This window comes from Cololabis saira, chromosome 17, assembly GCF_033807715.1.
Source record: "Cololabis saira isolate AMF1-May2022 chromosome 17, fColSai1.1, whole genome shotgun sequence".
Taxonomy (NCBI): Eukaryota; Metazoa; Chordata; class Actinopteri; order Beloniformes; family Belonidae; genus Cololabis; species Cololabis saira.
In genome coordinates this window covers 19,670,557-19,687,054 of record NC_084603.1, presented here as the reverse complement: position 1 = coordinate 19,687,054, position 16,498 = coordinate 19,670,557, and the positions used below count along the sequence as shown (strand labels likewise).

At 40.0% G+C, this 16,498-nt stretch overlaps 1 protein-coding gene across 3 annotated transcripts in view; it reads right to left on the bottom strand.

Moving 5' to 3' along the window:
• Positions 1-8,784: 8,784 nt before the first annotated feature.
• zgc:171482 (zinc finger protein) overlaps positions 8,785-16,498 on the bottom strand; it is a 68,635-nt gene continuing 60,921 nt past the window's right edge. For all 3 annotated transcript variants that reach the window (XM_061745605.1, XM_061745607.1, XM_061745606.1), the window contains one exon: positions 8,785-9,711. In XM_061745605.1, coding sequence (XP_061601589.1) covers positions 9,690-9,711 — 22 coding nt within the window. In that variant the 3' untranslated portion in view covers positions 8,785-9,689. The remainder of the gene's footprint in view (positions 9,712-16,498) is intronic.

Here is a 16,498-nt window from a genome sequence, read left to right as displayed (position 1 = left end):
TGACAGGGAAACTGACAGACTCTAACAATGAGCAGCTTGCTCAGTGGAGGAGAGCAGCAGAGTGGAAATCTCTCCCTACTGAGCTGTATGGGGGTCACATCACCATAGCTGGCAGCGGCATTTGGGCATACAGATCAGCATGTGACATAGTGAAGAGGTTTTTGATCAGTTGGGTTGCATTTAAAAAAGAGGTAGGATGTTATACTGATGTATTTTTGAAACAAAACGAATAAAAATATTGATTTGCTCACTCCCTGTTCTTAAATTGTGATTAATCAAAGACTTTCCAATATTAAATGCTACTATCTCTACACCCAATATTGGTATGACTATCATCAGCCAGGCATCTTTTTGGTATTTAAAATATAAAGTTGATCAAATCCAACAGAACCTCAAACATTTTATCTCCCGTCTATTTGTTGGGGGTGTGAGGACGGTTAAGATTTTAAAAACGTTAAAACCGCTTTGTGTGGACCTGAAAACCATCACTCGATTATTTCTTTTACCAGAGGCTAGGCTGTGAGTGACCCCTGCACTACCACTGTTCTTTAAAATGCCACCCAAAGACATATCTGTCTTGACATTTTCTGCAAATGCCTCCCATAAAGAATTCATTGGTACAGGGTCATACGGAGGAAACAGTAACATCCAATCTGCTTCATTACATACCTCACTGATACTCTTTCATGCCTTTTTGAGCTGATTACACATTTGTAAATACCAAAGTTAATTCAGTGCTAAATCTACAGCGAAACAGATAATGTTTCAAATGAAGGGGTACAAAAAAAAAGAAAAAGATAAAAACATCATGCTCTGAAGTGTACCTTGAGTAAGAAGATTACCTTTTCATGAATACATCCCAGCGGAGCACAGGGATGTGCCGGTAGGTCATGAATATGGATGAGTCAAGATAGCATGCCCTACCGTGGGCTAAGTGGGGTGGTGGCCTTGTATTCTCACACCCACTGACTTCTTGTGCACAGAGGTTTGGTGGTGCATTGGAAACGGCATAATACCAGCTTAATATTTTATTCAGCTCATCTCCTGTTGACTACAACGGGCCATTAAGGGTGCACAGCATCTCCTGTTTGGGCCGATTCCTTCACCCTCTGGCTGCCTTCCTTCCTTCCTGGCTTGCACTTGGTTTTATATGCCATAACCATGCTGTTCTTTGTAAATACCACGTTGGTTCACAATAAATGGAATTGCAAGAAAATATGATAAACATTTTGTTCCATTGAAGACATTTCTTTCAGCTCTATCTGACTGTGCTCATCTAAAGAGCTGTTTTCCTCATTTATTTAAATGAGCGTTGGAGCCGAACCAGCACTTCAATAGTGGAAACTCTGTTCAAAGCAGAGCCTTGAAGACACTGTGATTGTGTAAGTAGCTTTATATCTTTCTTTAAAGGGGAATGTAGTATGGAGGGGAGAGGAACAAACAAACTACACAATACAAAACACTGTTCTCTTTACTTGGGAGCAATATTTTGGTCTTTGAAGTCATTAAAAGTAAAAAAAAACCCTCTTAAAATTTAAACGGCAATCTAAAGACACCTTGGTTTCAAAATTAAACGAAGTGTTTAGATTTGCAACAGATTTATACGTCACAAAAGTGAATTATCCAACCTGCTTATCTTTGCCTTCACTTGTCTCCAACTTTAACTCATGTTGCATTTGCTGCATCTGCTGTACTTATGTAAATATTGACCATAAGTAATCATTCTTAAACCCAATAAAAATTCAAACAAAATCCAGGGAATGCACTGACAACCATACCCAAGGTTTATGGAAGTTACACACAAAGCCCACTTGATTAAGTACACCTGGCTATTACTGAGTTGGACCCCCTTTTGCCTTCAGAACTGCCTTAATCCTTCGTGGCATAGATTCAACAAGGTATTGGAAATATGCCTCAGAGTTTGGTCCATATTGACATGATAGCGTCACGCAGTTGCTGCAGATTTGTGGGCTGCACATCCATGATGCAAATCTCCCGTTCCACCACATCCCCAAGGTGCTGTATTGGATTGAGATCTGGTGACTGTGGAGGCCATTTGAGTACAGAGAACTCATTGTCATGTTCAAGGAACCAGTTTGAGATGATTTGTGCTTCATGACAGCCGTGTTATCCTGCTGGAAGTAGCCACCAGAAGATGGGTACACTCATAAAGGGATGAACAAGATCAGTAACAATACTCAGGTAGGCTGTGGTGTTGACACGATTGGTACTAACGGGCCCAAAGTGTGCCAGGAAAATATCCCCCACACCATTACACTACCACCACCAGCCTGAAACATTGATACAAGGCAGGATGGATCCATGCGTTTATGTTGTTGACGCCAAATTCTGACCCTACCATCCAAATGTTGCAACAAAAATTGAGACTCATCAGACCAGGCAACGTTTTTCCATCTTTTGTTGACCAACTTTGATGAGCCTGTGTGAATTGTAGCCTCAGTTTCCTGTTCATAGCTGACAGGAGCGGCACCCAGTGTGGTCTTCTGCTGCCGTAGCCCATCCGTCTCAAGGTCCGACGTGTTGTGTGTTCAAAGATGCTCTTCTGTATACCTCGGTTGTAACAAGGGGTTACTGTTGCCTTTCTATCCGCTCCAATCAGCTGGCCCATTCTCCTCTGACCTCTGGCATCAACAAGGCATTTGCGCCCACAGAACTGCTGCTCACTGGATATTTTCTCTTTTTTGGTCCGTTCTCTGTAAACCCTAGAGATGATTGTGGGTGAAAATCCCAGTAGATCAGCAATTTCTGAAATACTCAGACCGGCCCGTCTGGCACTACCATCCATGCCACATTCAAAGTCACTTAAATCCCCTTTCTTCCCTATTCTGATGCTCGGTTTGAACTGCAGCAGATCGTCTTTACCATGTCTACATGCCTGAATGGATTGAGTTGCTGCCATGTGATTGGCTGATTAGAAATTTGCTTTAATCTCCCCCTCTGCCTCTGCGGCGGGGTGCTCCTTTGGTCCTGGAGGGCCACTTTCGTGGGGGCGGGTGCCCCCGGGGCGGCTCTGTCTCTCCGGGCAGGCTGACCTCTCGCCAGGTGGGGGTCGTTGGCCTGGGGGGTGTGGGCCTCCTGGCCGCATGTCCGGGCCGCGCTGGGTGGTCGGGGTTCGCCTGGATCCCGGTCCGCCGACGTGGGTTCCCTGGCTGCCTCTTCCCATGGTCGTAGGGGCCCCGCCCGCGGGTCCCCTCGGCTGCCGCTTGGGGGGGGCCTCGCTGGCGGTGGGTTTCCTCCTGCCCTCTTCTCGCCCTCTGTGGGGTTGTAGGTGGCCTGGGTTCCGGGTTCTACCTTGTTGGCCTCTGGTCTCTCGGGTGGCGGGGTTGCGCCCCACCCTCCTCCACTATAGATACACTTCAGGTGGAGCATTGATAGGACTACTACACACACACACACACACACACACACACACACACACACACACACACACACACACACACACACACACACACACACACACACACACACACACACACACACACACACATATCCACACAGACATATACACACACACATACAAACATACATACTCATACACATACACACACACATAGCCACATAGATATATATATACACACACACAGCCACACAGACACACACACACACAAACACACACACACACACACACACACACACACACACACACACACATATAAACACACATAGCCACACAGACATATACACACACACACACACACACACACACACACACACACACACACACACACACACACACACACACACACACACACACACACACACACACACACACACACACACACACACACACACACACACATATAGACAGATATACCGGCTCGTTCACCTGCATGCTTACTCTGTAGTTTTGTTTCTGCCAGTTCCCTGCCGGTTTCGTGTCTGTTCTGTTTTTTTCTTTTCTTTTTGCAGATTTCCAGTGCTCGATGTGCGCCTCCATGTGAGTTCTCGCGTCCTGGATTAGCAGCGGATGTTAATCCCCCCCCCCCTTCCACAAAAAAAACAACAAAAAACTGGGTTTGTATGTGTATATATATGTATGTGTATGCATATATATATATATATATATATATATATATATATATATATATATATATATATATATATATATATATATATATATATATATATATATATATATATATATATATATTAATGAGATAAATATATTAACAATGCACATATATGCCTTAGGTTCTTACCAGCATGGTATTAACCATTAATATGTGTGCAGACAAGTAAAAAAAAAAAAAAAAGAAATTTGCTGAGCAGTTGTACAGGTAAATTTGAGCAGTTGTACAGGTGTACCTAATCAAGCGGCCGGTGAGTGTATATGTAATGGAGGAATCTTGAGTTGTATCTTACCCAGTAGCTAGCTGTCACATTGCTTCAGCATCGTTATATGTATAACGCTTTTTTAACAGCATGAGCCGCTTCACTGCAGAACTTGTTACGGTGAGTGTGTTTACATACACAGTTCAGTCAACTACCACTCTGGTTCCACCAGACTATCAAATTGGACCCTTTATCCCCACATACAAGCATGGCAAAGGGAACTGATTTACCAACCTGAAATATGTCACAGTATGTTTCACTCTGCCAGGATAGGTGTCGATAGTATCCGCTTTTAGCTTGATAGCACTGGGCTTTTCTACATGACTTATTTTGCTGCCACACGCCAAAGCAATGGCTCAATCTTTGGTTTAGCTGGTGGCACCAAACTGGCAAGTTGATCATACATACATCTCTGTACATTTTGTACATCCTTAATGCTGTAGTTTTATTTCCCTCCCTATTTCACTCAGTGTCTTCCATTAAATCCCGGTTACAGCAGAAGGGAATTATGGAGCATATGAAGCTAGCACATAGTCCAGATCCAGCCCTGCTGGAATGCTCATATGCACGGATGGGCTCAACTTCAACCTCTTTATCTCGCTGTGATAGTCTGACAATGAGCAGTTTGGTCTGGTTAAATTTCAGCTGGATTAAAATGTTTACATGCATTTTAAAACTTTCTGCTACGATTTCAGTCGAACTTATGTAATAATTAAATTATTTCTAATGTCATGTGAATGTACTGATTGTGTCTGGAAGAGGGATCATTACCATACCAACTATCTGTGGCCGAGCTGCAGACGAGAGAAATTTAAGTATCTTATAATTGAATTACCATTCAAGTATTTTTCAGTTCCGTGTGTGGTAGTGTGAGCTCAGATTTCGTTGTGTGCACATGTGAGCTGTCAGAATACATAATGTATACTGTCTCATTCAGTAATAACATGCTTCAAGGGTTATTGAGTGCAGTTTGTGTCTAAATTTGCACTTGTGTGGTTGCTTCAAGCTGTGGGTTAGATCTTACATATAAGAGAGAAGAGTGGGAAGATTGGGATCGAGTGGCTCCTCCACCCTATAAAATAGCTGCTGTTAACACTGCTGTGAATTCATTGTTGAAAAGGGAGCTTGGTACTTTGTTTCTAAAGTATTTTGAACTAAGCACGTCAAAAGAAAATCTTACAAACACGTCAGGAAATTCTGCCAGCTGGTACGAATAAAGGGCATTATATACCTTTTTTTAAACCTTCCAACATTAAATTTTTTTTTTTTTCATAGATAAATTGTTAAACTGGAAAAGTTTAAAGCATAAATGTATATATTAGTTCTTGTTTTTTTATTTCCAGTGGCGACTTAAACCAGCATACACAAGCATGGGGACATTTGCTGCTAGGAGGACACAAACTGAGATGCCAGAGATGCCACTTACACGTTAGTTATACATTAGTTGTGATTTTTGGGATCCAAGACAGCCGTTGACATGCTGTAAGTAGGGAACAGATGCCTGGTAGAATGATTTGTTGAGCATTTTACACATTGACAAGTTAAAAAGGGGTATAATATGAGTCAATTCTTTGGTACTTTTTAACTTGTAAGAAATTATAAAAACTAAAGCGGATAAAAATCATTGGTCAGATTAAAAAGATCAGTAGATATTTTTTAAACTGTTGCAAGGCACTAAGGCCCAAGTCAAAATTACCCAAACCAGAGTAAAGGCCCTCAGTTCCCTTAGAGGGCTTGCCTAACCATAATGATTAGCAAGGGTTAAATTTAGCACACCAGTGTGGGTATAAATCTAGAGTCCAGTGTTTGCCAACAAAATTAGACCTAATTCACGGTGACAAATATTGAAGAATATCAATACATTCCTTTTACTTTGGCTGAGTTACTATGAAAATGAAGTTCAAGTACATTATTGTCAAATACTGCAAACCTGAGGCTGTGCATGTCTGTAATATAACATTTTACATATCCCCATAATGGTGCAAAAAGACAGAGAATGAAAAACAAGATTTTAGATTTTAAAAGAGAAAATAGTTGTCATTCACTGTATTCATTATCAGGTGTGTTTACAAATGTGCTCACAGTACACAGCTAACCCGCAGTCTCCCATTGCCAGCGCGGTTAACAGCTTCACATACAGACACCCACCGGCAAGCATCTTATCACGCAGTTCCTACCCATAGACACAACTCTGTCATATATTATGTAACATCTGCTAAAATATGTGACTCATCCTTTGCACAGGCTGCTATATCAACACACACAGACATAGTTTCTATTGTGAAAATAGCAGTACAGGAGAGGATGAAGTCAGCGATGGTCATCCAAACAATCATGATTCACATCAAAAACACCAAATGACTTGCTTTTAAGGTTTTGTTACAGCATAAAAACAAGAAAGGAAAAAATAAAGAAAGAGACATCAGGCAGTTTGTATTCCTGCATTTCTGTTTTGGCAGTTTTGTGATCACCTTTTTCTGTGAATAGTTCACTGTCACATGTGCGTTGGATTTTGGTCCACTGTCATCATTATAAATATCTATATATGTATATATATATATGTGTATATATATATATATATATATATATATATATATATATATATATATATATATATATATATATATATATATATAAATATATAGATATATAGATAGATATGTATATATATATATGTGTATATATATATATATATATATATATATATATATATATATATATAGATAGATAGATAGATAGATAGATAGATAGATAGATAGATAGACATAATTATGATGATTATCCAACTATCCAATTATAGATATCTACGGAAGAGTATTAGGGCCACTTAAAAAAAATAAAGTCTACTAAAGTCAGAATTCTGACTTTTTTCTCAGAATTCTGAGAAAAGAGTCAGAATTCTGAGAAAAAAGTCAGAATTCTGAGAAAAAAGTCAGAATTCTGACTTTTTTCTCAGAATTCTTTTTTTTTTTTTAAGTGGCCCTAATACTCTTCTGTAGATATCTATATATTATATATATATATATTTTTATTGTTTTTAAGTTCAGGATTTTTTTATTTTCACTGAATTCTATCCATTTAAAACAAAACTCACCAGAAGACAGTTTATTCTCATTGCAGTACCTGCATATTTATATTTTTCTCTCATATTCCTATGAAAATTCATCACCTGTGGCTTAGTGCAGTGAACACCATGGATAAAAAACAACAACAAAAAAAACACCTTATTCTTCTTAAAACACACACTTTTTCTGCAGCTACTGCATATTTACACATATATCACTGTTTTTGCTTTGTGAAAGTATTTCATCTCATTCTCACCACCTTTGTTTGGTGGTTAATATTACAACACAATTGCATAAAAATCATTGCTCATCCATATGTCTGCTGAAGAAAAAGAGCTTCTAATCAGGTACAGAGCAATTTACTCTCTTTGTGACATGAATGATGCAGAAAATAAAATATTTGAATGTGTTTACAATATTAAAAAAGAAGGTTTCACCAACAGTAAATAATAGAGGAGAGCTCAGCACTGGATGTTGTTCAGTCTTTCTCCCAGGTTGAAGATAAATGCACTCAAAGCAGTTCTCAATGCCAGCACAGGAATCAGATCCTTGATTTAGTTAATTTTACAACAATTCTCCTTCCCAACTCATCTCATACTGACACTTGGTTTGGAGTGCTTCTTGTCATAGTTTTCAAAGCACTGGATGCCATCAGATTTGAATAAACAGTGACCCGCTCATCAATAAACATCTCAAACATCAACTGTACAGTCGTTGCTTTAGTGGTCCAACATGGATCATGTGAGACGTTTGTTTGTCACACGATTCCCAGGCAGGAAACTCCCCCTGGAGACTGTTTTTCATTTGCTCCAATTCTCTTCATCTGTTCAGTTATGCAGTAAAAATGCTTGGAAAACATCATGGTTTAACCATAAAATACACAACTTAATACATATTATTTTCTACGCTGCTTCGGCAATGGGTACTGCAACTGTTTCCTTCTCAGAATAACAGCTAAGAAATGCTGCGGGCTCCTCAAACGAGCGTCAGTATTTGACAAATTGGGAGTAAGAATGGGCTATATCGTAAACTGCTACGAACCATTGTTGAAACTCACTTTACAGACACTCTGAAGACACTACATATGAGGCTGCAGTGGCAGGTCTAATGTCTACTTATGAAACCGTTTTCCCTTTTTTCATGTATGAGCCAGCTCAAAAACGTGGCATCTTTGTTCAGTTACAAGCAAGTGTTGTAATGCATTACAAAGCTGTCACTGGAAAGCAGCGCTGTTGCCAAAATGCACAATAAATAGGCTTCAAAAAGGCAAGTGAATGCAACATTTGCATGCATTGAATTACATACCACTTGTATTGTATGTTGGCTGCTACATGGGTCAAGAAGAAGTTTTGTTTTTTTCTCTCTCTCTCTCTCTCTGGCCAAAGCAACGGAGGAATAAATAAATCTTGTTTACATCTGAGAGAGCTTCTGTGACCTCCAGACTGCCTCTGACATCAGCGGTACTGTGGGAAAGGTTTTTTACAGTAGAAATGCACAGACCCTCCATGGAGCAAAGGTATGAAAGTCTTTCAGCTCTCTTCCCTTTAATCTCCAGGTCTTGATTACGTGGAATATGTGAAGATGGGTTTCAAAATAACTTAATTTGAAAAACAGACCGATCCACTGCACAGATTAATAACACTAAACTTAAACCAAAATACCTTCTTTTTGAGTTATGGAAATTAATAAAGTCAGTAATGGCTGAGGTCACTGCAAGTTTTCTTATCCTTGGATTTGAAACTCTGGGCCTGAGTATGTCTCAAGTGGTCTGAAAGTGAGCCATGTTAGTATCACCGTCGGTATCACAGCTTATTACAGACATAAAGAAACCCAAGACCACATACAGACTCGGATCACCATCAGAGCACTTGGGGACTGAGAGTTACAGTTTTTATTACTTCTATTATATGACGATCATTGTAATGATTATTACCGTTCTCGGCAATGAGCTGACATCATTTTAATTTTAGTATTGTGGTTCACACAAGAGTTACAATAAGTAGCCACAGGTCCTCTGGCTGTTGTTGGTGTCATACGTATCAAACACAAGGTGCTTAACAAATCTTGAAGATTAACACACTTTCAATTACTCAAACTTTACCTGTGTGCATAGCTGTCAGTAACCCCCGTCTATACACACACACACACACAGACACACACACTGAAATCAGTCTGCACTACTTTCTGACAAGTCCTCTTTTTTCAGGCTGTTTATCACAATAACCTCCGTCTTCATCTTTTCTTCTTCCCAGAGTGCTCTGTTTCAGGGGCTTACTGCTGGTGCTGCTTTAGGCTGAAAATAAAAGAAAGGAAACAATTTGTTAGTCTTGTTATGTCTGCGTAGATATGACAGGACATCAGTCTTTATCTAGAGGGAATGGCGAGCCCACTGGGGAGCAATATATTCAGTTTCTGCCGTGTTTAGTCCCTCGGATGTAATCTAATTTACCTGCAAGTCCATGTTTCATGCCATATTAAATATACAGTAGATAGCACAATGAGTCCTCATTGGTAATGCAGCAAAACAAATGTGCAGATATACACTGTAACATTGCATTGCTGTTATTTTCTTTTTCTGCGTGCAAAGAAAAGATCTAAAAAAGAATTCCCCTTTACTGTAATGTACAGCTCTATTATGTGAGTAGAATTAGGCAATACTCTTGTTTCAAGGCCTTCTCATAATTACAGCCGTCTGTTACGCCTGCTATCTGGCTGTGCCCCAATATGAAACAAAGGAGATAGATCGGTGCATAAACCCCCCTGTTTAAAGCGCAGTATTCACTGTGAATTTGGCCTTTATCGTGAACTACTGATTGTTTTTCACAATGACAGGCGCTGCATTCTCCAGCTTTGTCCCCATGCAACAAAGTCACGGCAGAGGCAAAGAAGCCACATCCAATTAAAACAAAGAGATAAGTTGGAATGAAGATCATACAAAGTGACACACACTGACAAAGCCTTTTTTTATGGGAACAGGGATCTTTTAGTGGACTAAAACATTGAGAGATTCTGCAGGCGATCTCTGCGAAGGATCATTCTGATTCTGACAATGATAAATTACCGGTGAGGCTTATCGTATCACAGGTGCTTATTCAGATGCTGAAATGTCACAACAGGAGTCCCAGTTACAATGCACCAAACCTCTTTCATCTCTGAAGCCTCTTATTTTGTGTGTGTGTGACTTGTGCCAGCTTTAGATGCTGTTCTTACTTTTATGACGTGCTGAAATGTTTTTGCCTTGAGTCGAGCTAAGCGCTTTCTTGTCGTATCTCAGTTGAGAGAGGCAAAGCACATCAGACACACAAATCATAAATAAGATGTTTTCCACCATATGCATCTGTCAATTTGAGACTGAAATGAAAGCACATACCCCATGCAGAACTGATTCCACCATTTACATCACAGTCGTTGGTGAAAGCCCAACCCTTTATTGTGGCCTAATTAGAGCATTGCACCGTTCACCCCTACATACCCCGCACACACACACACACACACACACACACACACACACACACACTGAGAGGGAGTGGAAGAAGCAGGAAGGATGCACGGGCAACCTAACTGTCAACACCTATCCCGGTAATGGCTGTTAAAACAGTGGCCTCTACACCCTGTCTGCTCTGTCAGGACTCATCTAGCGAGCGGGACTCTCAGTGGAGTGGGAGGGCAGGATTCTGGTGGCCTGCATTGTTCCCTGGGAGGGGACAGGAAGTGGGACATTCTACAGTAAACTCCACATACCTGAAACACGTAAAATAAAATGCATGTTGTCATTTTTGATAATCCATTTTCAGTTGATTAGTGAAATTAACTAAGGATGGGCATTTTCTGTTTTGATTCAAACGTACTTGGTATTTGACAAGGTAAAGAGCAAACATAAAAGACATGTACGAATGGCTCTCTTTTCTCTCCCTTTCCCTTCTGAGGACCATTTAAACTCTGATAGGACTGAACAAAGAGAGTTATCAGCAGCAAATGGTTCCTGTGTTTGCCTGACAAAATCAACTAAGTTGATGGAAGTTTCAAATTGTTACAAGTTCTTTCAGTCATCTCGTGGTTTCACAAATGTACAAACCGGATTCGGTTGAAGTTGGGAAATTGTGTAAATGTAAATAAAAACAAAATACAATGATTTGACAATACTTTTCAACCCATTTTCAATTGAATACACTACAAAGACAACATATTTAATGCTCAAACTCAAACTTTATTTTATTTTTCAAATAATAATTAACTTAGAATTTCATGGCTGCAACACGTGCAGTAGAAGTTGGGAAAGGGCATGTTTACCACTTTGTTACATCACCTTTCCTTTTAATAACCCTCAATACATTTATGTAGCAATTTATGCATAAATAAAAGCTACAATTGTGTCTCCTCCTTATGCCTTCTCAATGAGCACTTACTCTTTGACAAAACTCAAAACTACCAGAAGTAGTATTACCCTGGTATTGTTTTACTGGATCAAAGTTTCTACTTTCCTTTCTTTTGTGTTTAATTTAAAGTATAAACCTAAATGGATCATTTCACTGCAGCTGCTGGAGACTGGGAGTCTTTTTGTCGGTGAAGTGTGTTGTGGAAAAACCTGCTAAACCTCTTTAACATGTTCTTTCCAACTAAGTGATTAACTGGACTGAAAACTGAGTGTCTAAGTTACCAAGAATAAGACTTGAGTGATGATTCAGATTTTGGTAGATTTAATTAAAGTTGAATGCAAAAGGGTCAGAACATACATCAGGCGTCTCGATGCAGAATGACAATGAAACAGAGGAGCATACTGATTTTAAAGCATAGAGGATGATACATTCTAGTAGATAAAACATTGGTATTCCCACCACTAAATATTTGTTTGGGCAGAGTACTAGTCTGCACCTGTAGTCAGCCAAGGCTATATTTTGAGGCTCTCCGCAGTTTTGTTTTCATCAAGTATGGAAAACACTTTTTTCCCATCACAAAGCATTTTTTTTCTTTTTAAGTATTTACATGCAGTCATATACTTGCCGCCACCTCCCCAGCACCGTCTGCTGTGAAGCACCCACTTATCATCACACTCCCACCTGTAGCCGACCCCCCACAGTTGTGACTATGTTCAGTGGTTAATTTGGTCATCTTCACGACAAACAAGCAAGAAAACCATCGGAGCTAAAAAGAAAAAAGAAGAAAAGTATCGAAAAGAAAGACTGATTTTCATCTAACCGAATAGTGTGCTTTAAAGTATTCAATATACGTTTTTCATGGTCTGGAGCAAACTCTAAAACCTATGCAATTTTTAGCTCAATGTGTCCCCTGTAGTTGGGGAGGTTTAGTTACTTTATGACACTGTGAGATTTACTTGTTTGGTCTCATTTTTCTCTTCCATTATTACTTTCTCAAATCTCTTAGTTGTCTCTGCTGTGATGTCCTCTGTACCTCTGTGAGCTACCTGAATTACTGTTGCATTCAGAGACGCAAGAGACATTTTTTGCTCATAGGCTAGGAAACTTTGATAAAACTGCAGCTCTGACTGACACTTTTACATACTGATCTACACTTCATGATTATTAGCACGTCTCCTGTCATTGGCCACTTATTAGGTACACCTGTTAAACCCAATAAAGTGGCGGTAGTTTTCTGATCCTTCTGTGTCTTTTTCCATTTTGTGGTGACTCGATCAGATTTTCCAGTTGGTAATTTTTATGCAGATACAAAATGTGCAAAGATTAAAATGAGCAGGTTTAGAACTGCTAACATGTCATTTTATGATCGGGATGTTATTCATTCAGGTGAACTTCTTCAGTATTCAGGGTTACAGCAGTTTTGACAGAGCTTTATCTTTTAAGATATGTAGCAATTTTAGTAAGAAAGTAAGTAAGTAAAGTTATTATTTATAGTATATTGGTAAATAGAAATCCTAAAGTGCTTCACAATAAAATACAGTAATAGGAATAAAAACATAAAGACATACCATACAAGTCCTCATGAACTATAGATTTAGATACAAACTCTTCCGTTGTTTTTTAAAGGATCCCCTCAATGGAGCTGAAGAATATGTGAAGTGCTTCCCACAATCGAGGCACAGTGGCTTGAAAAGAAAAATCCCGCAGTTTTTATTTTCATTTAGGTGTAGAGAACCTAAAAGTCTTCAGAAAAAAGAGCATAGCTCTTATTGTTCAGATCTGAAATGTATTAACTGTTATAATAAGTTCAATTTATTCATGGTTTTTATTAACTTCTGTTTTGTTTTTTTAAGCTAAAGTTAAATCTGTCTGTGACACAACAACACATAAATGTGTTACAATTCATTAGGACCAAAGCAGGTGGAAGATAAATAAGGTGTATGGTAAGAAATAGGACAAGGGCACAAAAACATGTCAGAGGCAAAGGAAGTAGCAGGAATGTTCAAAGTGAAGCGGGGAAGGGGGCCAGAAAAAATGTCATGGTCTGAGAGTGAATGCGGTTGTTAATAGACTAATCCAATAATCTTTCCCAGGGTCACATACGTGGGGTGTAAGATATATCAGGAAGCGCACGTGTGACAGAAAGGGCAGCAGGAGTTCATCTGGCTCTATAACTAAGGGATGTGTTTCTAGGGATGTGAAGGTCACCTTTGCATGCTGTGTGTGTGTGTGTGTGTGTGTGTGTGTGTGTGTGTGTGTGTGTGTGTGTGTGTGTGTGTGTGTGTGTGTGTGTGTGTGTGTGTGTGTGAGGGAGCGTGAGAGAGGGAGAATGAGAGGACAAAGAATCATATATAAAATACATCAATGTAATAGGTTACTTGATATCTGTGTATTTACGTGTGATAAATTACTTCAGCCAAGCAATATACAAACAAATGTGTTTGTATACTGTAATTAAATAGGTTATTATTATGTTTATTTTTTATAATATGTTAAATGTGGATTGTGTTAAATAGGAAATTGATGAAAACAGTTCATCCATACGTTGCAATAAGAGTCAAACACCAATGAAAAAAAACAACAATTAAAGCTGCAAGCAGTGATGAACGGGCCCTCGCACCCTTGTGCACGTTCAGGCGTGCTGCAGTGGAAGCTTGTATGACTTGCATGTAGATTCTTCAGGCCTGGACATTTAGCGGATGACACCAGCCACGACTCTCTATATCAAACCATTCAAAAGTTATGGCAGAAAGTAGGAACTATCAGATATCGACCAATCAGAAGAAGGGACGGGGCTAATTTGCACCAATTATGTTCAAGGACTCAAAACCGAGTCCGATGACACCATCCACGAGTCTTTATGTCAAACCATTCAAAGGTTATGGCAGAAAGTAGGAACGATCAAATATGGACCAATCAGATGAAGGGGGGGCACGCTTTTTAGCATCTAGCGTCGCCATGGTAACGCTTTTGAATGAGAAAAGTAATGCGCACCGTCGCAGGATGGAGAAGCACATTGTGATGTATAACACACCTGGGTGCACGTTACGGTTCGGGCGAAGAGGCGGCCGAAGGAATGGCATAAATTGCGCCAAAATTACACAATTAATTCAAAATGGCCGACTTCTTGTTCGGTTTCGGCCATGGCGCCAAGACACTTTTCTTTAAGTTGCGACATGATACAGGTGTGCATGTACGTCAAACCATATTGTGGGGCTTGAGGCACAAAGTTTTCTAGGGGGCGCTGTTGAGCCATTTTTTCACGCCCATTAATGCAAACTATTAAATATACAATTTTTCACCAGGCTTGGCTTGCCTGCAAAAATTGGTGGCTTTTGGGGCACGTTTAGGGGGGCAAAAAGGCCCTCATTTCGTCGGAAGAAAGAAAGAAAAAGAATTCATACAGACACAATAGGGCCTTTGCACTGTAAGTGCTCGGGCCCTAACAAGAGTTGAACCTCTGTTTGTGTGTCCTAACCCTGATTCTGAGTCTTTTTCTGGAAAAACTCAACACACATAAATAACATGAAATACCATGCCACTCATGCAATAAAACATACATCGGGGAGACAGGGAGGAGCTTTATTACAAGGAAGAAAGAACATAAAAAGGAATGCGAGAAGGAGACAGCAACAAGACAAACGAGCAACAAAAGAAAGGCACAACAGGAACACTACAAGTCAGCCATCACCGATCACTGCAAAAACCACATCATGGACTGGGAAAAGGCCAGTCATCCACACCAAAGACAGCAAACACCAACGCTGGATCAGGGAGGCCATAGAGATCAGGAAGCGGGGCCCGAGGATCATCAACAGGGACGAGGGAGCCTACATGCTCCCTCCCACCTGGAGCAGCATCCTGGGGGGGCGAACAGATAGCAGAGGGCGTGACTCACCTGTCAAATCTGACAGGTGAGTCACGCCTCCTTTTAACATCAGCTGATTAATTTGTGCGCCACACACACCATCTTGTGACTGATGAAGGCGGAAGTAATCGCCAAAACATGTCAGGTATTTCAAAAACCTAAATATTCTTGTCCGACAAAAAGAATCAGCAAATTAAACACATAAAAAACAGTTTTCATTTTTGTGGAGGTCTGTGTTTACATGTGAGATCAAGTTTAGAATCACACACTCCAAATAAGGAAGCTTCAAAGCCTTATCTTTATTAAAAACAAAAAGATGTTATACAGCATTTTTCCCCCAGAAAACAAAGGGGAAAAAGTACCACGGTGGCACTATTGCCAGACAGCAAGAAGGTTCCTGTAAGGTTTGTATCCTGGCGGAGCTCTTTCTGTATGGAGTTTGTATGTTCTGCCTGTGCTCGCGTGGGTTTTCTGCTAGTACTCTGGGTTCCCCTCACAATCGATAAACATATATGTTAGGGTAAATGGTTGTTTATCTGTATTTGGCCCTGGGATGGACTGGGGACCTTACCAGGGTGTACCCCTGCCTTTCCACTGATGAGAGCTGGGATCAGGTGCACCGGATCCTGTTGTGGTGAAAAAGTATCTAATATCTCTGTAGAAACACATTTTAACCACTGATGGTGACTGCGATACCTGAATAAGACTGAAATAATATAATAGCACTCTTAAATACAGACTTGGCAATATGGCTCGAATTAGTGAATTATCTAATTATCTTTTGGTAGGGTCAAAACATAGATCTCAAGTTTCATTGCAGGAGTGACACAGACAGT